This window comes from Hydra vulgaris, chromosome 14, assembly GCF_038396675.1.
Source record: "Hydra vulgaris chromosome 14, alternate assembly HydraT2T_AEP".
Taxonomy (NCBI): domain Eukaryota; kingdom Metazoa; phylum Cnidaria; class Hydrozoa; order Anthoathecata; family Hydridae; genus Hydra; species Hydra vulgaris.
Genome location: NC_088933.1, coordinates 31,286,128 through 31,310,000, shown reverse-complemented (window position 1 = coordinate 31,310,000; position 23,873 = coordinate 31,286,128). Strand labels below are relative to the sequence as shown.

The following is a 23,873-nucleotide window of genomic DNA, read 5'->3' as shown; positions in this document are numbered from 1 at the left end:
ATTCATTATCAGACTTGAGCAAAGAAGAATCAGATACAGAGAGTGACATGTAGCATGCACATCTCGAGTTTTTTTGCAATGCACTATACGCTCTCAGTTCAGTAACAAACGAAGAAGATGAAGATGAAAATAAAGCTGATGCAAATTCTGATGAAACGAAAATGAGAAAGCATTGCGAATTGTGAATGAAGGAAAGTTTTATTTGTGGTGGTTTGATTAAAGACATTGAAAAAAAGATTTTTAAAAGACGTTTGATCTTAACTTAGTCTGCTGAAATTTATCAACAAACCAGGAGTTTTTGAAGAGCCAAAAGTATCCTATTCTTACTCTCATCAAATAAAGAAATTATTGAAACAAAAAGACTTTGACTTTAATATTTTTTTACTCCATCTAGTAATGATGACAGTGATGATGTTATGGAAATTGCATCTGAAGCTCAGCAGACAATCGAACAGGCTCCAAATGATCCTAAGTTATGTCTTCTTGCTTAACACATCAAATAACTTCAAACTTTGTCCCCAAGTTCAAAGACCTACCAAGACAGAAAAGAAATTCCAATGTAAGACAACAAACCCAAATCACTGATCCTAATGATTTGACTGCCTAAAAATTCAACAGCTACATTATGACTGGATTTAAATCAGAAAAGTTACGCAAATTTTAACATGCATTGAAATTAATCAAGCCAACATCGATTTGATGTGAGCAAAATTTTTCAATTTCAAGCAACCATCATAGTAAGAAGTAGTAGTAAAAAATTCGTAGTAAAAAATATCGTAGTAAAAAGTAGTAGCAAAAAACTGGAAAAAATGACAGCTGCAATTTTGAATGACTAAAATCTTTTGAAAGGTTTTTTCAAAAATCAACATTTACTTGAAAAATGTTAAAAACTCATGTTTCATTAAAAATAGTAATAAAAAATTATAAAAAAACACAAATTTTTGGAAAATTTCACTTTGTACGAAACCAAGAAAAAATCTCAGTTTTATCTTGGTTTTGCACAAGATCTCATCTTGGAAAAGTATTGTCTTATATAGACCAAGAATCGAGATAAAAAAACCCCCCAAGATTCTGAAAGTATAGCTTATTGTTAAAAAGGAAGAGGATGGGGCTAGATAAAAAACATTGTCATAAATATTTAACTAAAAGTGTGATAAAACTGGCATTATGAAATAAGAAATTTACATTCATATTAACAAAATAAAAAAAAAATAAAAAACTTAAAGAAAAAGTTAAATTAACATTACAACATTTAACTTTGCAACTTTATTAAATAATAAAACAATGTAGTGCCAAAATTACATATTATATATATTGATTCTTAAATTATGCCTAATAATATGTATTATACTATAAAGCAATAAATAATTTACTGTCAGAATGATTAACAGAAGATTCTCTATGAACTATAACATGCTCAGTGCTAATTTCACAAAAATCACCAGCTTTACTTGTATTCAATTCATCTCTAAATAAAAATAGTTTATCATCACCATTATATTTATGATATATGAGGACTTTAGAGGTCAAGGAGTCGAAATGACACTTTTGGAAAAAAAAGGGTTTGACGCATTAATGAATTGTGATGCAAGTAATTGTTTTCACAAACACTGCCATCTAAATCAGTGCTTTTTAATCACTTAATAGTGTGCTACATTTATATATATATATAAGTGTAGCATACTACATTTATATATATATATAAGTGTAGCATACTACATTTATATATATATATAAGTGTAGCATACTACATTTATATATATATATATATATATATATATATATATATATATATATATATATATATATATATATATGTATATATATATATATATATATATATATATATATATATATATATATATATATATATATAGAGAGAGAGAGAGAGAGAGAGAGAGAGAGAGAGAGAGAGAGAGAGAGAGAGAGAGAGAAAGAGAGAGACAGATATGCAGGTTTGTATGTGTCTGTTTACATGTGTATAACTATTGCAGCCATATTTTTACATTAAAAGCCAATGACATTTTATGCTGAAGTAAAAAAAAAATAACAAACTTGTTTTCATCTTTTTTATGTTTATCTTTCTCTTTTTCATGTTTATCTTTCTCTTCTTTTAACTGTCTTTTTAAATCTTCAATAGTTTCAAAATCAGCTTCAACCTTCAATTTTTTAATCTCATTTTCTGTAAGAAAAGAAAACAAATAACAACTATTTAAAATAAATGACAGTAAATTGAAGTTCAACATTCAATTTGCAACCATTAACTTTATATAAAGTTTAAATGACAACACATTTAAATTCTCACCATCGCCTACCCAAACTTTTAACATGATTTTATCTAACCATTTGCATTATCATATAATTTATACAAAAAGTTGTCAGTATTACTTTTATGTCACCCCAAAAAATTTTTAAATATTTCTATTGTAAAAAAAGTCTGTTTTATAGACTTGATTCAAGGATTTATTTGTTTATACAATTTGCATATGGTTTTATTTTCTAAACCAAATCAGTACCATAATTTTGGTTTTGAAGCATAGAAGCCACTAATTGTTCTTGCAATTGGTTAAGCTGAAGTTCGTACACTTCCTTTTCTTTAATCCATGACAAGTTGGAAGCTTTTAAGGATTCTTTTTTTTTTTGCTCAGATGTTTTTTCGCTGTTGCGCTTCATAAGCATAGAAAGAGTAATACCATCGTCAAGTGTATCCATCATTAAAATCTAATTAAAATATTAATTTCACACTAACATAATGACAAAACCTAACAACAGAAAATTTTATATGAGAAAAATTTTATTTGCCTTAAAAACGACTTTTCATTTATTTTATTTTTTTGTATTTTTATATAACTAATTTATTTAAAGCATATTATTTCTATAAGAGCAAAAATAAACTTGATTTTAAAATAAACTTCAAACAAATAATGGATTAAGAAACAAATATACAAACATGAGATACAAATATTAGCAACAAAAACATGAATATATACATATATATATATAAATATATATATCAGCCCTCGGAACTAGGGTTGGCATTCAGCAATGCCAACCTAACTGCAGATTAAGGTCAGCAAATCATTGCCAACCTCATTTTTTCTAATTCTGAGGCTGATATATATATATATATATATATATATATATATATATATATATATATATATATATATATATATATATGTATGTATATATATATGTATATATATATATATATATATATCAGCCCTCAGAATTAGGATCGACATTCGGCAATGTCGACCTAACTGCCAACCTTAAAATGTTTGAGGTTGGCAACAAAATGCTGACCTCATTTTTCATGTTTCATGGAAAAACCATTCTATTAAATTTTTTTGCCAACCTGATGCCAACCTCTAAAAGATCAAAATCAGCAAAATACTGCTGATCTCATTATTCCTAATTCTGAGAGCTGGTATATATAAAAATACTTTTGCATACTTAGCCTTGTATGATATGCCATTGCTAAAGTCATGCAGAAATAGCCATCTGCAGGGCTTTAGTACATATATCAAGGCAATTACAGGAGAGATTTTTAGAATAAAATAATGGTTTATAGATGGCATTTGCATTTGACCTTAAAAATTTTTTTGACAGAATACCAAGAAAGGTTTGTTAAATTTTAAGGTATTTAGATGTTGAAGTATAGCTGGTAATAGTTATTATATAGAGGTCTTTCTATAGAGGAGTTCATTACGGGATTACAATGGGAGCAATTTTATGCAAATGATTTATGTTTGATAGGAGACAGAATAATAATTATTTAAACTTTAGTGTTGAAAAATGACATATGGATAAATATGAAAATTAGACTACTTTCATATTTATCCATATGTCATTTTTCAACACTGAGCAAATAAAAAATACTAAAAAATTGCTTTTTGTTTAAGAATAGAGTTAAGGCAAACTCAATTATTTCTGCAGTTTATAAGCAATAGGATTACAAGAGATGTAGTGGTATACAAGGTAGTCTTAATATTGTTAGTTTTGAATGGAAAAAATGCATTTTTGTAGAATACAAAGAAATTAAAAAAAAAGATATAAAAAAAAAAAGATTATGAAACTTGTTTCTCCACGCAGCGGCCTTGTTCGTCAAGGTTCGTGTTTCGGAGTTATAGAGTTGAGAGAGGGTTATAACCACAAGTAGCCTCCTCATCTGTAGAGGCCCTCTCGGCCCTAAGGAGGTGAATAACAAAAATAAAAGATAAATAGTTGCAAATAGATTTGGTAAGTTTTGCTATCTGTGGTTTAGCTGAATTAAAAAATTTATCTCTAATAATGATAAATGTCCAAAGGTAAACTGTCCAACTGTCCAAGCAGATATGGAAACAAGGACACCAAAACAATCATGAAAGCAAAAAGGTAATAAAATAATTATAGTTTTACAGTAACTTAAAAAAAAGTTTATAATTTAATAAAGATATGAAGTAGCAATCAAAAATTTTAAAGTCTTAATTATTGTTGTTGCTTATATGACTGTTACCTTACACCTACTATCCATTTATTATTATTATTATTAATAATTATTAGTATTATTATTTTTATTATTGCTATTATTATTATTATTATTATCATTATATATATATATATATATATATATATATATATATATATATATATATATATATATATATATATATATATATATATATATATATATATATATATATACAGTTTTAGGCTTTTTTAATTTTAACTAAATGGTTATAGCTAAACATAATAATAAAAAAAAGCTACCCCATACTGCATTTTAATATATATATTGTAATATTTATTATATAAATTATAATATTAATTAAATGTTTATTGAATTAATGAATTCTATAAGAGTTAAGAGTGTTTAGTGTTAAAATAGTAAAAAAATAATAAGTTTAAATTTATCTATATTATTACTCAACATTTTTTTCCAACAACTACAGCAATTGAAAAAGTGTAAAATGTCCAATAAAAAATCATTTTTCTTAAAAAGATACTAATTCAATTAATTAAATTATACATTTTTTGCTTTTTAATAATTTGTTTTTGCTACTCTTGGGATCATTAGACTTTCTTTTTAAAGAATACATTAGGCAACTTTTAAATTATTCAGAAAGAGTGATACAAATATTTGTGCAGAATATACCCTATCAAAAGTAAGATTTCATGTAATCAATCAATCAATATATTCTGAAAAAAGTTCTTACAACCAAGGTATTATACTATTCCTTATTATAATAATACCAATACTAATACTATTAGTAATTTACTAATAGTAACAATAACAAAAGTTATTATAATAACAATAATAGAAAACCTATATATATTTTTTCATACTAAAACAAATTTAAAAATTAATGTTAAATGTATTCTATTAAGAATAAAATTTAGATTTCTATTTAGAGAAAGATATTTAGAATTTTTTAATAGTAGAAAGTGTAACGAGCTTAAAGAATCACCTATCAAAATAAAAAATTAAAAACAAATTTTAATTTTTAAAATAAAGCTAACATAGCAAAATTTGTAGATTGATTGTTATATTTTTGTAAATGTTATAAATAATAACAAAAGTTAAATGATATCAATTAAATAAAAAAACTAAAAAAGTTAGTTAAGTGATATACGTCATCGTGTAAACAAAAAGTTAACATGTTTCTTTGGCAAATTACTTTTTAAAAATAAGCATTTAAAGAAAATGATAAAACTGAAGCAAATAAAATTTTATTTACAAAAAATCATAAAGAAAAAAAAAAGAAAAAAAAGAAAAGAAATTGCAAGAAATTCGTCTCTCGTTTTTCCGGAGAAAATAATCAGCTAATGCATTAATTTCAACATCTATTTAAATGCATAGTAAAATTCGTTATAAAACAAAAATACAATTAGGGGGTAAATTACAATCAATTAGATTAAAATAATTATATTTTAAACTTCAAAAGTTAAATATGTAGTTTGTTTAATTTTTTAAACAAGTTTAATAAAAAAATAAAAATTTTCAATTTTTTTAAATACTGCATAAAAAATTTATTTAAACGTTTAATTATCAAGTAAAGCGTCCTAATTAAATTACTGTTTGTTTACCTGCGCCAATCGATGCTTTCTTGTCTATATTCATTCTTGAAAGAGATCAGAAATATGGCGAAAGTTTAATTTCAATTATGATGTATTTTTAAGTATCTAGTATTTAAATTAATGTGGATAGATAGAATTAATTATTTTTTCGAAAATGTAGATTTGGCATTTAAATTTTTATTGATTGTTGATACGGTTCTTTTTGAACTCAAATGAATGTTGTTTTTATACTTTTAAAACTAGATATCGCCAACTCGATTTAATATCTCGGCAAACTTGTGTTTTGCTCAAATATACATATCTTTGGTTATAAATCTAAAATCTTTTGCTATTATGCATCTATAGTGTAGATTTAATTGAATTCAATTTTTTTTTGTTTTAACTATAGCTAAATATTAACATAATGGACATAGCTTTAATATTAAAAAATCTGCAGAAACAAAAGTATCCTTTAGATTGTCCGTTTTGTGGAAAGTTTTATAGAAGTTTTAGTGGAATTAGTTATCATGTTGTAAAGTTTCATTCAGATAATCCGGTAAGTCTTCACATATCAAGTAATGGAAACTCTTCATTTCCTGAGAAAACCAAGAAGTCATTAACTTATGCAGAGTCTAAGTGTATGGTAGAATTTGATTTAAAAGGAAATATTATTAGAAATCTCATTTCAGAGCCATTAACAATTCAAATCGAAGCAAGCACAACTTCTGAATCTAGTTTTGATTTACCTAATTCGTCTCCTAAAAAATTTCCTTTCAAATTTACACCAAGAAAAAGAGGTAGAGGAGCAAAGATTCGATTTAATCAACCTAAGCATAGGTACAGTTATCAAAGCAAGTTCAAACAAAATGGTGGTGAGGAAAAGCCTTCACTACCAATAGCTGTTTACTCGATTCTAGCAGATGAGGAAGTACTGGCATCAGAGGTTCCAGAAAGAGCAACCTATTACCGGTATATAGAGAAGCCACACGAAGAGTTAGATGAAGAAGTAGAATATGGTATGGATGAAGAAGATTACATATGGCTTGAAGAATTGAATGAAAATAGAAAGTCTGAAGGAATACCTCCTGTTTCCCATTCAGTTTTTGAAATGCTTATGGATAGATTAGAAAAAGAGTCATATTTTGAAACAAGAACTGTAACTGGTGATCCTTATAATTTAATTGATGAGGATGCAGTATGCAGTATCTGCTGTGATGGAGAATGCAGTAATAGTAATGTGATACTGTTTTGTGACATGTGTAACTTGGCGGTTCACCAAGAATGTTATGGTGTTCCTTACATACCTGAAGGTCAGTGGCTTTGTCGTCGATGTTTTCGTTCACCGTCTAAACCAGTTAGCTGTCTTCTTTGTCCTACAAAAAGCGGTGCTTTTAAACAAACAGATACAAATCATTGGGCTCATGTTGTATGTGCCTTATGGATCCCAGAAGTTTGTTTTGCAAATACTGTGTTCTTGGAGCCTATTGATTCAATTCAGGAAATTCCTGCTGCAAGATGGAAATTGTTATGCTATATTTGCAAAAAAAAAGAGGGTGCATGTATTCAATGTTTCAAAACAAATTGTTATACAGCCTTTCATGTCACTTGTGCACAACAAGGGGGGTTATATATGAAGATTGAACCAGGCAGAACAGAAAATGGCCAACCAACTGTAAAAAAGTTTGCCTATTGTGATGCCCATACTCCGCAAGGAACATCCTCAAACTCTGGTACTCCTTATCAAAGTGACTGCTGCAGTGATGAAGATAGTGACAATGCATCAGTACATAGTAAAGCATCCATGTCAGTTAAATTGAAAAATCAATCACCCTTAATAACTCCATCTGCTAAACTAAAAGAAGTACAGAAGAAGTTGCTAGAAAAGCAGAGCTTTAAATTGCCAGCTGTTCACATTCCTTTTGTTCCTGCTCACAGGTAATCTAGAGTATATATATATATATATATATATATATATATATATATATATATATATATATATATATATATATATATATATATATATATATATATACATACATACATGTCATTGATTTTTTGTCAAAAAAGTCAACCCCCTTATGATTTTTCAATAAAAAAGAAGTTTTTATGGTTAAATTTTAATTTTTTATTCTGCTGTTTTTTTATATATTGAGTTTGTATCAAACAAGATTTTTATAACAAAAAAGTTATATTCTTATACTTAAAAGCAAAACTATCCATTAACCAGAAAAATCACCCCTTAAATAATTATTTTACTACTATAAAGGTAATAATCAATTTTTCTGCCTTTTGCAATGAAATTTTGCAATGACTGCAAGAGATCTTTTAGGCATTGAATCTAGTAAGTTTTTTAGCTGTTGCAGGTCACCTTTTTTCACACTCCTCAATGAGAATTGAAAGACTATGGGTGGTGTTTGTTCAGCTATTTTAATTTTAAGAAGAAATAATAAGATTCCCATTTTGTGGAAAGATAAACTTACTAGAAGTGTTAAGAATATTCTAACATATTAATGGTACCTTCTCCATGTTTGACTGTTAGTCTTAATGGTACCTTCTCCATGTTTGACTGTTAGTCTCATACATTTATTTTTTTTATTATTTTTTAATATTTTAATTTACTCTCAACAAGGCTGCAAGCAACCACTATTGGAGTTACTAGGGAAAAAAAGAATAGAGTTAAGGGCAAGGAAACGGTTAACAGAAGACTTAAAAAGTTGTAGGTTGTATTTTGAGTCAGGAAAACAATTATTTTATAATCTCACAAAATTTAAATGTTAATCATTTTTTTCTCTATTTGCGTACAATACAATCAGAGCTAAACAAATATAATTTGTTATATCCGACCCAAAAACCTGTTGTCATTGATTGAGAGTCCATTTGAAATATTCCTTATCCTAAGTCAATCTTTTTTGATTCTTTTTACTCAAGACCTTTTTTAGGGGCAACCAATTTTTTTTTGATTCTTTTTTCTTACAACTTTTTTGGAGGCAACTCTATCTGCAAAGCCTAAATTTTTAAGCAGTTGCAAACAGTTTGAGGATTTACGGTTATACCATGATCTGTTTTTAAGTTTTTTGTTAGCTTTGATGCAGATAGTTCATAATCTTGTTCAACTTTCCAAATAGTTTCTTTATCAATGCATATGTTAGTCTTAGCTGGATGTCCTTTTTTAATTTTTTATGGTACCCATCATGTTATATTTTCTTATAATCTATCCTACTCTATTAGGCTGAATTATTATTTTTTAGTTTTATATCCTTTACCTTTTTCATAGTGTCCCAGGATCAATTCTTTTTATTGATTTCAATTTTCGCTATGATTTTATTATTAAGAACTTATTAAAAAAAAACTTTATTTGCTAAAAACAGCTCCTCTAAAATCCTCTAAAGTCCTCTTTTTCCAAAAATCTCCTCCAAAATCCTCTATTATCCTCTAAAAAGTTAATCATGTGATCAAATCTCCTCTTTAACTCTTTTTTTTTTCCATTTCTTGATGGCTGTATAAAGTTAAAAATGCCTGGTCTGCAAAACTTGTTATCTTCTAAAATGAGTATTGGTTTGTAAAAAATCAGTTTTAGCTAATAAATGTTATCTAGCATACAAAATGACATTACTGACGTCAAAACTCTGGAAAAAAACATTTAAAAATATTTAAAACAGTTAAAAAAAAAAAATGTTAAACCAATAAAAAATCTCCTCTAAAATCCTTTGATATCTTCCTTTTCTTATGAAAATTTTATATGGCCACCATGAAAAAGTAGTTTAAATAACTTCAATCATTTTTGTCGACATTTTTTCTAATGCAATTTCACTAACTCATACAACAGAAAACTTAAAAAAGGATTAGACAGTGATTTTTTAAAACTTTTTCTTATGCAATTTCACTACACTTATACAACAGAAAACTTAAAAAAGAATTAGACTGTGATTTTTTAAAACTTTTTTGACTTCCACTTTTTTTGATTTAATGAGTAATTTTTTTAAAGTATAAGAATATGAGTTTCTTGTTATAAAAATATTGTTTGATACATATTTTATTTAAAAAAATTTAGCCAAAGAATTTAAATTTAATCATAAAAAATTGTTACATTAATTGTATTTTTCACTGTAGATTTAGATCTGTTACATCAATGAAGCCTAAATCAACATACAAATTTTTAATAAATTTTTTTTGTGTAAAATAAATAATATTGTCAAAAAAAAAAAAAAAAAATTATAAACCCTTATTCAAAAAGTATTTTTTTTTTTGCTAAAAAATATTTTCAAATTGTTTTATCACTCTTTAGCATTTTTTCACCAATGCAAGTTTTGTTCATTAAATTTTTAATGAAAACATTAATGTTTTTTAAAATCTTCTCAAAAGAAATGCTATGTGCATGGTTTAAGAACCAGACATACTTTTGATAAATTTTTCGGAAATTCTAAATTTCACCCCAAGTGTTATAGATTCGAACCCCTCCCTCTTCTCTCCACCAAAAAAATCATTAGGAAATTAGTTTAAGAAAAAAACTCAAAATGTTGAGTATTTAGACATTTACTCCTGCATCTTTAGAGTCCTCTGTCTGTGTTGTATTTTAAAATTAATTGTCTCCTACTGCACATACTCACTTTCTATCATTTGTAAATCAAATTTCAATTATCTAACTATAATTTTAAAGTGCAAAAAATTAAAATATTTAACGCAATTTTAGAAGCAGTATTTAAATAGTGCAGAGACTGGTGTACTTGAATAGCTGTTGTGCTATTTAAGTACACCAGCTATTCAAGTACACCATAAATAAATTGTGCAGTTTAAAGTAACCTGTACACACAAAACCACTGATCAAACCAAACTCAAAAAAAATTAATCATAATATTGTCATAAAGAATTTTTAATTAAAACAAAAACTTTTAAGTTAAAGTTGCTTTTAAACATTTTTGATTATTATATTTATTTTATAATTATATATATATATATATATATATATATATATATATATATATATATATATATATATATATATATATATATATATATATATATATATATATATATATTAAGATTTATTATTGAAACTTTTTAATTCAGTTTTGCACTTTTTGAAAAACTATTCTATTTTTAGGTTGGGAAAAATTGTTTCAAAAGTCATAATTGCTAAAAAGTCGCTATTCATACAACAGCTTCAATCTTATTGGATGCTTAAAAGGCAGTCTCGAAATGGTGTACCACTATTGCGTCGTTTGCAAGCTAACACAGGCACTGGCATAAATAAAAACCAGAGAGATGAACAGCAGGTAAAAAGATTTTTTAAATAAAATTTAGTTATGTAAAATATTTTAATTTTGTTTAAATGCTATTAATCATTTAACAAAATTTTTATTTATCCATAAATACAAACTTTTTTGTGCGGTTATAGTCTCTTGAAGATTGGAGTCAGTCAAAGGAGTTAAAAGAACAGCTACGCTATTGGCAACAGTTGCGTCATGATTTAGAAAGAGCTAGATTATTAATTGAATTAATTCGGAAACGTGAAAAAATCAAAAAAGAGCAGGTATTTTTTTTTTGTTTAAAAACAGTGTTAAAATTATTTTAGTTAATTGATAAGCATAAAATTTAAATTGGCATGTGTAGTTTGTTTATTATTCTGTATTTGCTTACTATTTTGAACTAATCTATTACTTTTTCATTTTAAGAGTAAATAAATAAATACTTTTAAGATTAAATAAAAGAAGCTGGTTCAATTATGATTTTTTTAAATTCTTAAAAAGGTTTTTTTTTTTTAGTACCGAATGAAACAGCAAGTTGTTGATCTTCAGTTAAAGCCACTTCAAATTGAAATGGAGCGTACACTACGAATGATCAGAGAAAAAGATATTTCAAATGTGTTTTCACAGCCTGTTGATCCAGAACAGGTGCTTTTTTATTTTTGTTTTTTTAAATTTATTCAAAAGATTAAACTTTAATGTTTCATTAAGAACTTGGTATTCATAAGGAAGTCTGAGGGAAATGCCTAAAATGATTGTGACTCATGAAATGGTCAAAGAAAGTGCTCTTTTGTTAGTGGTCCCTCACACATTAGTATACAGGGCTATGAATAAACTTTTTTTAAAGGTTTTTTTAAAAAATGGAAAGCTATAAGAAAATGTTTTCTTAATACTACACAATCTTATATCATTCATATATATCTTAATGTTTTGTTTGATCATTCCTTTTTGACAAACATTGGTAGCATTTGCCATACGGCAAATCTAGGCAACTGCCTTGGGATGCCAACCAAAAAGGGCGTTTTTTTTTAAGTTGTAGTTTTAGTGTAGATATTTTTTAAATTTTATTACAAACTTTTGGGTGGCAATTATTCATGTCTAAGGGTATTGTCAATTTAACAATGTCACAAACGCAGCTCTGATGGGTAGTAATTATATGTGAATGTACTCAATTCTTAGAATAAACATAAACTGGAATCACAAGTGTGATTATATAATATACATAAAGATAACCAATACCAATGTAATATAATATAAAGAAGATTAAGTAAAATATATGTGTGTGTGTGTGTGTGTGTGTGTGTGTGTGTGTGTGTGTGTGTGTGTGTGTGTGTGTGTGTGTGTGTATATATATATATATATATGTATATATATACACATATAGATATATCAGTTTTGAACTATCAGGAGTCCCTACAGGCAGGATCATAAAAGGTTTTTGATTAAAACTTTTGTCAAATCTGTTTTTTAATAAATCGTTAATAAATCAAGTCGGGAGTTAATAAATCATCAATATATCAAGTGGGGGTTTACTTTTTTTATTATTATTTTAAAATTTATATAGTATTCTACAAAATTTTGAATATTGTATAACGATTTTTTTTTATTTTAACAGGCACCTGATTATCATGAGTTTATTAAAAATCCTATGGATTTTTCTACCATGCAACAAAAACTATCAGACTATGAGTATATGAGTTTTGATGATTTTGAAGCAGATTTTAACTTGATTATCAAGAATTGCATGGACTTTAATAACGAGGATACAAAATATTATCGATCTGCTATGCGGCTGCGAAAAGAGTGCCAACCTATCCTAAAAGCTGCTAAATTACGAATAAACCAGGCAGGTATAGATCAAAAAACAGGAATGCATATGGATCATCCTCTTCCATTAACTTCTCCAGAAAGGGAAAAAGCTACACCAAATGTTGATGGTATATAAAATGTTGTTATTAGATTTAGACATTTTTTTTTGCTATTATTTTATGTTTTTTTTCTGTTTTATTTTTTTAAGTTTGCTATTCAGAAAAAATTAATAAGGATGTTTTTTAGATGTACTTTCTGTTGCGGATAACCCATTTATGACAATTGATGAAAAAATTGAAGGCTTGGAGGAAAAATTGAATATGTCATCTACAATTCAATCAGCTTGTAAGTTCATTTAGTTATAGTTTCTTTTTATCCTGCATCAAGTTTTCTCTGTTGGATTTATTCCACTTATTAAAAGTTTATAAATCAATTACAAAAAATTAATCTTCATCTGTGAGCCACTTATTAAAAGCTTGGAATTTTATCTTTTAAATGTTTACAATTTAACTGCTTTGATGAAAAACTCAGAATAAAAAGTTATTTTAAAAGTAGGTGATATCACATGAGTTTTATATTACTTTTATATTTAAGTTTTGGTTCTTTATTTACTTCTGCACTTTTTTAAGTTTTGCTGTTTAATCAACAATCAAATAAACCAAATAGATGTGTTTTTGAACTTGAACTTGAAAAAAACATGGTTGTTTTTTTTACAACACACACATCATTTAGATAAAACTAAAGCTATTTTGTTAAGCAGTATTTCTAACAATAAAGTTAAAATCGAAATTAGCAGTATTAATTTATGCCTATGTAAGTTTATTTTTTATTAATTATAAATTAATTAATAACCAAAACTGTTATAAATAACCTTAGTATTCATACATGGATTAGAAAATAAAACAGTTAAATTAAATGTTTTTACAAAACATAGAATAAAATAGAGAGGATGCTGTACACACTTGAAGTTTGTTGAGTGTGTACACACTTAAGGTGTGTTGAGTCTTAATTATGTATAATTAAGACTATGACTGCTAAAATGTTTATTGTTTTAAAAAAGGTTTTTGTTTTCTTTATTTAATATCCCTTGAGGAAGATAATTCTAATTTTTTGTAACTCTGCGAAGAAATAGTGACAAATTTTAGAACCGGTAAATTGTAAAAAAAAAAATTTGTTCTACAAAAAAAAAAATTTTTTTTTTTTTATATACTTTTTGAAGTAAAATTTTTGAACTGCCGTAAAATTTCTTCTTGACTTTATTAGTATAATCTTATAAATAATTTTTTAAATCATATGTACCAATACTCGATAAATTAAAAAAAAATCAAAACAACTAAAACCACTTTTTTCTTGTACAATCTTAACATTAAAGTATTTTTAACCCCCTTTGGGTTTCACCATTCTCATGGTGATGTAAAACAGTCTGCACCTTGTAAACATCAACTTCTTTAGAAAAAATGCTAGAACTTTAAGTAAGTTTGCACAATTCAAATGTAAAGTACATATTAGTAATGAGTGTTCAACTTTTTAATAAAATTTAAAAAAAAATATTTTTTTTATACCTTGTTTAACTTATTTAAATTAATTTAAAAAAAAAAAAGTAAAATATTAATCCAACAATAAGTTAAAGATATCTCTATTTTCAAAGTTGAATAATTCAATTTATGCAATTAAATTCATGACAAGAATAATATTTTACAAAAATGTTTTTTTTTTTCATATGATATTAGAAAGAACATTAACTTTCTGAACAATTGAAATTGTTCAGAAATTTAATGTTCTTTTCAACATATGATATGATATATATATATATATATATATATATATATATATATATATATATATATATATATATATATCTTGCATGGTCATCTTTAAGTTTTTACCAATGTCAGTTTTAGGTTTTTTTTTATTTTAATGACCGGAAATTTTTTTTTTTTAATAATTATTTGATAGATTGCCTGCCCAAACAAAACCCTCAATCAATGAAGCAGCACTTCGTTGCCAGTCAGGCTATTTGTCAGTTGATGTAGCAGCACTCCATTGCAAGTCAGGCTATAAGATTGTTGATGTAGTACACTCTGCTCATGTTTTACAGTTTAAAAATAAAAAAAAACATTCAGAATGTTTTTATTTTATTTCTTAAAAATAAAAACATTCTAAATGTTTTTAAAAACATTCAGAAAATTTTTTGAAAAACATTCTAGTCTTTTCATTTGTGGTTTTGTGGTTTAATTACTTCCTGAATTAAATTAATGGGTTTTGGCATAACCTAACCTTAATTTTGTCAGCTTTAAAACCACCAACAAGCAAAGAGTCATTTTTTACTACATACACATTTTCTTAGCCGTAAAGTATAGGAATGTATATATATACAACCCTCAGAATCAGGGTTGGCATTCAGCAATGCCGACCTAACTGCCGAATTATTGCTGACCTCATTTTTCCTAATTCCGAGGGTTGTATATATATATATATATATATATATATATATATATATATATATATATATATATATATATATATATATATATATATATATATATATATATATATATATATGTATATATATAAAACAGGACTGAGACAATTGGATAGCACATCGCTAAGGAGGCTCTGCTCTACCTATGAATAAGTCAAATTCTCTTTATACTTTAATCATGCCAAAAGTAACTTAAAATATTAAACATAAAAAATCATCCCCACCACCTAACTGTTTTAATATATCTTTTACAAAAGTTCGTGGTCTGTGACGCAACCTTCCATCAATTGAATGATACTTCTTGCAAAATTCACCACACTGGCCCGCTCTTAGTGAGACTAATTTAAGTTCGACTATTCCTTTTTCAGATCTCAGTGTTGATGGGTACTATCCTTTGATTCGCAAAGACTCCAAAAGTCACATGCTTGGCTTGTGGGTTTACATATGCATCAATTCACCTATTTGTTGTGAAATCAGGTTTGAATCCTTTGACCATTCTTTTAGGTGCTTCCACTTAGCACATCTTCACTCTATCACCTTTTTCTTAGTTCTTTATCGTTCTCCCTTTTCCCAAGACTGCATTTTTTTAAATATAATTTCTGAATGAATTAGCCATGCTCTTTTTTTGACCCCTCTGCCAATATTGTTGTTATTGGTAACTTTAATGCTCATCACACTGAATGGCTTGTCTCTAACACCACTGACCCTGCTGGTACTAAAGCCTATAATTTCTGCATTTCTTAATATTTTACTCAGATAGTTAACTTTTTGAGTCATTTTCCTGACAACTCTACTCATTTACCTTCACTTCTTGATTTGTGTCTCTGACCCTAGCTTGTGTTCAGTTTCTTCTTTTTCTCCCAGGAATAGAAGTTTTCATTCCTTCTTGTTGGTTTAAAGTCATGTCTCATTCTACTTCATACTTTTCACTTTCTGGTGCAACTGCTATATCTAATTATAACCATTTTTTCATTTTTTCAACACAGTAACTCTCTTGAGAATAAAAGTTTTTTTATTATTGCAAGAAATTGATGTAAAAAGATGCTGTCAGATGCTAAGCTCCATTATTCTTAGTTCACTAAATCTTGTATCTTATCTCAGAAGTTAGGCTCTTGGAAAATTTTCATCAGTGTCTATAACAAGGTTAGGTCTAACATTCCATCTCTCTTTCATAGGACTGATCTTATTACCTCTTCTAAGGATAAAGCTGAATTATTTGCAAAGAACTTTTCTTCTAATTCGACTTATGAATCTTATGGCCATTCTTGTCCCTCCATTCCAATTGAACAGATTGACCCATTATTAGATATTTAAATCACTCCAGCTTCTGTTGCTAAATTCATATCTCAATTAAACTCTTCTATGGCTTGTGGTCAAGACAACATTCCTGTCAGTCTTACAAAATTGTTCTCCAGAACTCTAATATCTAAAGTTTTTGACAAAGTTTGGCATGCTGGTCTTCTCCATAAGCTTGCTTTATATGGTGCATCTGAGAAAGTTTTTGAGATAATCAAATTGTTTCTTTCTAACCGCTTTATTCAAGTCATCCTTAAAGGCTAACATTCCTCTTCAATCCCAGTACCTTCTTGGGTACCTTGAAGTTCTATCCTTGCTCTTGTTTTTTTTCTTATCTACATTTTTGATCTTCCCGACAACTTTACATCTAAAGTAGCTCTTTTTGCTGATGACTCAACTTTATACTCCTGTCTTGACAAAAAATGTTTTCTTTTCGATTGCTTAGAACAGGTATCCAATCTTGAATCTGCTCTCACTTCTGTAACAGATTGGGACTCACAGTGGCTTGTAAATTTTAACTCCAACAAAACTCAGTTGTTTACTGCAAACAACTATCACAATACGGTCAACTTTCTTATATTCATGAATGGTAACCCTCTTACTGAGTCCTCAGTAAGAGGGTTGCCATTCATTATTAGCATCTGCTAAGATTGCTTCTTTTTATCATGCTTGCCATTTTGGTACTCCTGATTTCATTCTCTACCTCTACAAATCTCTTGTTTTTCCCTGTATAGAATAATGTTGTCATCTTTGGGCTGGTTCTTCTAATTATGTGCTTTCTTTTCTAGACAAGGTCCAAAAATGCACTGCAAATGTAATTGGATCCGCTCTATCTGCTAAGCTTGAGCCTCTTTCCCATCTTCGTAAAGTTGCATCTCTTTCTCTTTTATACAAATACTATCATGATCACTGCTCAAAAGAGTTTTTATCTCTAGTTCTTTAACTAAAACTCGTTCTTGTTTGACTTGTCATTCAGCTAAGTCTCATTTGTTTACTGTATCTGTCCCTGTATGCTCTAAAAAAAATTTTTATCTAGTTTTTTTTCTGCACTTCTATCCTTTGGAACTCGCTCCCATCTTCATGTTTTCCTGACCAATTCAACCTACATCTTTTGAAGTCTTCTGTCAACCGCTACCTTACTCTATAATTCTATTCTTTTTTTTTTCCTAGATCTCTAAACTTAATAGTGGTTGCTTGCAGCCTTGTAGCCTTGTTGGGAATGATTTAGAGTTTTTTAAAAAATATTATATAAATGATCTTTCAGATAAACTAGTTTATGCAAGTTCTACACTGATGATTGCAAAGTTTTCAAAATAATTCGTAATAAGAGTTGTAATGATGTATAGAATGGCGTAATTTTTATTTTTAATTAGTGCAAAATACATATGTAAATAAATAATATGCAATTAAATATAGGAAAATATAAAATTATGCATGTCACTAAAAGAACAAAATTTAACAAAAATATTACATTTTTGATAATCTATTCTATTGTAGAATGTGAAAACAACCTTGGTGTTATGTAAAAACAATCTGAAATATGAATATCATATTTCTGTGTGTGTTTTTAAAGCAAATAGAATTTTAGGTCTTTTTAGGTCACACACTTTTATTTATAAATGCTGAAAAAGTTAAGTTGTTATATGTTTGATTAGTACACCCTCATCTTGAATATGCTCCTGTTATTTGGATTCCATTTCTGAAAAAAGACACTAATCTTATTGAAAGCGCACAACATAAAGCAACAAGACTAATTCCAGGATATTTAAAGCTACTTTTCGAGGAAAGGTTATATATATACAACCCTCGGAATTAGGGTCAGCAATCAGCAATGCTGACCTTAAAGTGTTTGAGGTTGGCAAAAAAATGCCGACCTCATTTCTATGTTTAATGGTAAGACCATTATTATTTATTTATTATTCTCCTAAATGTTAACAAGATTTTTATGTTATTCTGTTAAAATTAAAACAATTAGTCTTTGCTTTTATAACTGCGATTTTTTGTTTTTGTCAAAATGTATACATTAGGATTTTTTCAATGTATTTCCTTACTAAGCTTCATTTTATACTTATCAGAATATTTAAATACAAGTACAGCGGATTTTAATGGTATCGAAATGCATACACCTTCATTTGAAAATTAATCTCTAGTTCTTGTTATTTTTTGTAAGAAAAGTTATTGTTTTTACGCCTTTAACAGCAACTGATACTAACAATTTCATTTTTCTTTTTTTTTGATTTCTTAGGGCAGAATTTCAAATTCATCAAAAGTATTGATTAATATATCTGATTTAATTCAGCTTCCAAATTGTGATTAACTGTTACTTATGATAAAAATTTCAAACTTGTGATTAAGTGATACTTGTGATTAATTTGTACTTGTGATTAAATGTTACATATGATTAAATGGTAGTTGTTATTACATGGTACTTGTGATTAAATGGTACTTGTGAATGATTGGTACTTGTGTTTAAATAGTACTTATATTGCTTTCAACAAATACTACTGCCAAACAAAGCTTGGTGGTTGTATTTGTCATTTTTTTGTTGTTAATAGTTTTCCAAATACAAGTTCAAGACAAATATTTGTCTTGAGCTTGTATTTTACATTGCATCTTCATTCTCTCAGGTTACACTTTACTCTGATCAATAACAGTCAAGAGATCCTCTGCTTTTTTAAGTCTAGAGTCTTCTGAATTGCTGATACCATAATCACAGATTTTAATGATACAAGCTTTTTTATCAAAGTATAATTGGTAGTTAAATGTAAGATAGAAATACATCTCAGTGCCACATGTAAACTTATTAATACTAACTTTGTTTTTAGAATCTGTGTCTGACTTGCTCTCATCAGCAGTGTCAGAACTATGACCATCAGATTCAAAATGGTGACATTAGTTTTAAAATCTCTAGATACTTCTCAGTTCTTAAAACTTTTTCAACTTTCTGCTTTGTTTTCCTTAGTCAATAAATATTAATCAAAGTGGTCCACTAGAACTGCTTGTTCCACAATAAGCCTTTAGTGTTCTTTACTGCAATGCACATTTGGATGCTGCAAAGTTAGACAGTTTTAGTTTTGCTCTTGTCTCTGAAACTTCAAGTTTAGCTTTGTCCTTCTCTTTATACCTATTTATTTATTATATATTATTATATCTTTATACCTATACTCTTTATATCATTATTTCAGACTTTAAATATCCTAATATATATTGGTTGTAATATTTCGTTTAGTGTAACTAACTATTTTCTCTACGGGCAATTCTCTTTGTTGTAATTTAAAGTTTGAAGTTAAAACCATTTTAATGCATGTTATATATATATCTATTATACATATTTTTTTTTTTTAATAATTGCTCATTTTTTTAGTAGCTCGTTTTTTGCGGCAAAAAGTCTTGCGCAAAGAAATAGCCAAGTTAAAGAAGAAGAAACGTATAATGGTAAGTGTTTTTATTCAATAATACAGTAACATTTTTATATCAATTTTTTAATTCATTTTTAGATAAATAAGTTTTTTTCAATTTTTTTAATTATATTTTTAAGGTCAACGATGTACATATTGATCCACCTGATAAATCACTAAACCAAGGTTTTTGTTGTTTAATTTTAATTTTTTTTTAACTTATGCAAGAGTATATTTATTTTATTACATAAAAATTTTATGTTTTATACAATAATTTTTTTTTTGAATTGAATAAAATGAAATATAAATAACTTGTTTAATGCTTGTTGTCAAGCATTAAATATTGTATACTATGTTTTTATGCCTAGATGTGCCAGCACATCTTGTTGTGCCTCCAGCAATAAAGAAGCGTGGACGTAAACCAAAACACTTATCAAAACAGCAAAACGCTTATAATGGTGAGGTTAAAATCTGCCACAACACTTCACCACCTAAATTAGTAAATTGTGAAAGATTAAATGATCTGCCATTAATTCAAATCCCCAATATGAAATCATCGATAACTGTTTATTGTAATGACAATTATATTAACACCAATGATCATAATAATATTAATCATAATAATGTTAATGACTTTTTTAACGTCAATGATCTTAATAATGAATCTTTAATACCTGTAATAAAAAATTCAAGCCCTGGACGTAATCGTAGAAGTGGTGTTTTGTTTAAAAAGAAACAGTATCAACCGATTAATCCTAGTCCATTAGTTTTAAATAGCTCTCCTAAGAATTGTCAGCATGTTTCAGTATCTTCACCGACAAACACAAATTTGAGCATTTCAGATAATTTAAAAACTGATACAGATAACCTCTCTATTGAAAAAAATGTATATTCAGAAGAGTCTGCCATCATTGAAATTGAAAATAGTGTCTCAAATACAAATGAAAAATGTACTGAAAATAAACAATGTTTAATTTATGACAATATTATACGGTTACAGGACCATACCTCAAAACCTGAGAGCATAAAAAATTATAATGAACCAGATATTTGCATAGAGGACACAATTGACAACACAATGGAACAAGATATCTGTTTGGAACCAATGTCAAGAAAAAGAACTTATAGTAGTTCAGCAAACTCTGATAGTGAAAATCACTATAACAAGCGAAAGATGAATCACAAAAGAGGTCGACAAAAGTCAGTTAATAAATTATGCCTAAAAGATGAGTTTAAAGATTTAGAAGGTTTAAATGATATAAAATCTGGTGTTTATATGATTGCACCAGATGAGATAGGTTTGAAAGACCCAAAATCAGATCCAGAAACATTAGATATGTTAACCTTAGTTTGGGCTAAATGTAAAGGTTATCCATCATACCCTGCTTTGGTTAGTTATTCTTATAATATTTAATTTATATATATATATATATATATATATATATATATATATATATATATATATATATATATATATATATATATACACACACACACACACACACATATATATATATAATTTGTTAATATCCATTTATAGACGATTGATCCGGCAGCACCTCGAACAGGTTACCAGTTTAATGGTGTTCCTATATCTGTACCTCCATTGGATGTTCTTCAAATGAATGACGATATAAAAAATTATTTAATACTTTTTTTTGATGCCAGAAGAACATGGTAGATTTTTATTTTTCTATACTTTTTGTTTTACATATGTATCTTTTTAAAAATTTTAGTGAGTTGCTCGATAATAGAAATATAATATAAAATATATGTTTAGGCAATGGCTACCTCGCGATAAAATTGAACCACTTGGATTGGATTCTCGGCTTGATGAAGTAAAGCTTATCGAATCTAAAAAACCTTCTATGAGAAAAAATGTTCAAGAAGCTTATAAACGCGCAATATTGTTTCGATATAGACTTAAAGTAGGTGAATCGCCAGATAACAATGTAGAATTAATATCTAATAAATACGAAAGCGGATTTGCAGAGTGTGAAAACTTTGGCAAAGATGTTATTTCAGCTCGCCCTAATTTCCTTTCAGATTATCTCACTCTGCACAGCCCTATTGCTGTTTCTCTTATATGAATTATTTTTCTTTCATGTTATATTTTGCTTGTTTATGTTTTTTCGTTTTCTATCTTTTTTCTTCATTTTTACTTTACATAGGTGATTAGCAATCTTTTTAACCTTTTCAGAGATACTGCTTTTTATGTGTTACGTGCTTTTCAGAGATGTTACTGCTTTTTATGTGTTACGTACGACGAGAGTATTTTTATCCTGTTTTTACGTTTTATCTCAAATCTAAATGATATATTTATGTAATAATATTTTCGAATACGGAAACTAAATTAACTTTAAATTTATTTTTTAACCTACTTTTAATCAGTGGGTTTCTTGTAAACCGAGCTATGCGTTTTTTATATTTATAGGTTTAATACGGTATATAGCGCTTTAATTGTTTGTAAAGAAAAATCGTTCGCTGACTATCGTTTAACTTTTCTTTTTTTTTTTGCATTTGCATTTGTTGCATAGTTTTGCAGCGTATAGTTTTTCTTATATTTAAATTATTTTTGTTACTAGAAAAACTTTAACAACTATATCTTAAATGTTTTTATTTGCTTTATTCTGTTTAAAAGATATAGTCTAACTATAATTACGAGGTTTTACGTCAGAACATCTGGGGACTCGACAACTAGCTTGTCCCGATATGAACTTATAAAATGTTAGGAGCGTCGATATTGAAGGACTTATGGGATCGATAAAAAAAAAATAGATTATTAGTTGCGCATCTTTTTTATCAACTTAAAAGAGCTGAAGCATTGAAAAGAATCTTTTTTAAAACTACTGAAATGAGGAGAAAATGGTTAGAAAAAATGATATTAGAAAATGATACGAATTCTACTATAAATTTTGATAAACTTTTTCATTTAGAATTTAGAAATTTCATTTAGAATTTAGAAAAAAACAAACTAATAATATATTTTTTAATTTCAAATAATCTACTCCCAATATGGCTTAAAGTAACTACTGTTCAAATTGGGGGCTACCGGAAAATAAAGAATGTTGTTAAAAAGGAGAACAGGATTGACAGAAGACTTAAAAAATTGTAAATTTTTTGAGTCGGGAATTACTAAGAAGATAGATAATTTCAAGCCTTTAATGAGTGAGAAATAAAACTTGATGAATAAAAGTTTTAAACGCGTGAAAAGGTAATATATTGCTATATTAAATAACAGCGCAAAAGCGTTTTTTTTTATTTTTGTTTAAATAAGAAAAAAGTAGTACCATTATTTTAAATATTTATTTAAAAAATATAACTTTTTTTTGGAGAGGGGTTATTTTTTCATTCAAAATTTAATTTTGAGTTTATTTTTGGTTAACTGTGCTTTTTCTGTTTTAGAAATCTTGCCTCCAGTTTATGGCGTCACTGGCTTAGAATAAAGCCTGTTAAAAAGCACGCTATGTCCAGACAAGGACGTAAAATAAGACTTATTATTAGTAAGACGTCTTATTTTACGTCCTTGGTCCAGAGTACAAGCAAAGGTTATTGAGTTGCATAACCAATCTAATCGATTAACTTTAAAGAACTTCTAGCAGAATC

At 27.3% G+C, this 23,873-nt stretch overlaps 2 protein-coding genes across 3 annotated transcripts in view; one reads left to right on the top strand and one right to left on the bottom strand.

The window, feature by feature from the left end:
- The window catches only part of LOC100200952 (GRAM domain-containing protein 4), a 44,662-nt gene extending 41,874 nt beyond the window's left edge, over window positions 1-2,788 (bottom strand). Inside the window, exons 1-3 of the mRNA XM_065818287.1 lie at window positions 2,517-2,788; window positions 2,056-2,182; window positions 1,374-1,468 (exon numbers count right to left, since the gene is read on the bottom strand). Of these exons, the coding sequence (XP_065674359.1) occupies window positions 1,374-1,468; window positions 2,056-2,182; window positions 2,517-2,715 (421 nt within the window). The 5' untranslated portion in view covers window positions 2,716-2,788. The remainder of the gene's footprint in view (window positions 1-1,373; window positions 1,469-2,055; window positions 2,183-2,516) is intronic.
- A 3,303-nt stretch (window positions 2,789-6,091) lies between these two features.
- Window positions 6,092-22,624, top strand: LOC100199507 (bromodomain-containing protein 1). 2 transcript variants are annotated; one of them, XM_065818285.1, is made up of 11 exons: window positions 6,092-7,974; window positions 11,141-11,312; window positions 11,435-11,569; window positions 11,802-11,930; window positions 12,898-13,219; window positions 13,338-13,436; window positions 20,234-20,304; window positions 20,408-20,453; window positions 20,636-21,657; window positions 21,808-21,944; window positions 22,048-22,624. In XM_065818285.1, the coding sequence occupies exons 1-11, from the start codon at window positions 6,464-6,466 to the stop codon at window positions 22,355-22,357; spliced, it is 3,954 nt and encodes a 1,317-aa protein (XP_065674357.1). In that variant the 5' UTR covers window positions 6,092-6,463; the 3' UTR covers window positions 22,358-22,624. The 2 variants fall into 2 exon arrangements, with proteins under 2 accessions (XP_065674357.1, XP_065674358.1); XM_065818286.1 differs by having other exon boundaries at window positions 6,096-7,974; window positions 20,237-20,304.
- The last annotated feature ends 1,249 nt before the right edge of the window (window positions 22,625-23,873 follow it).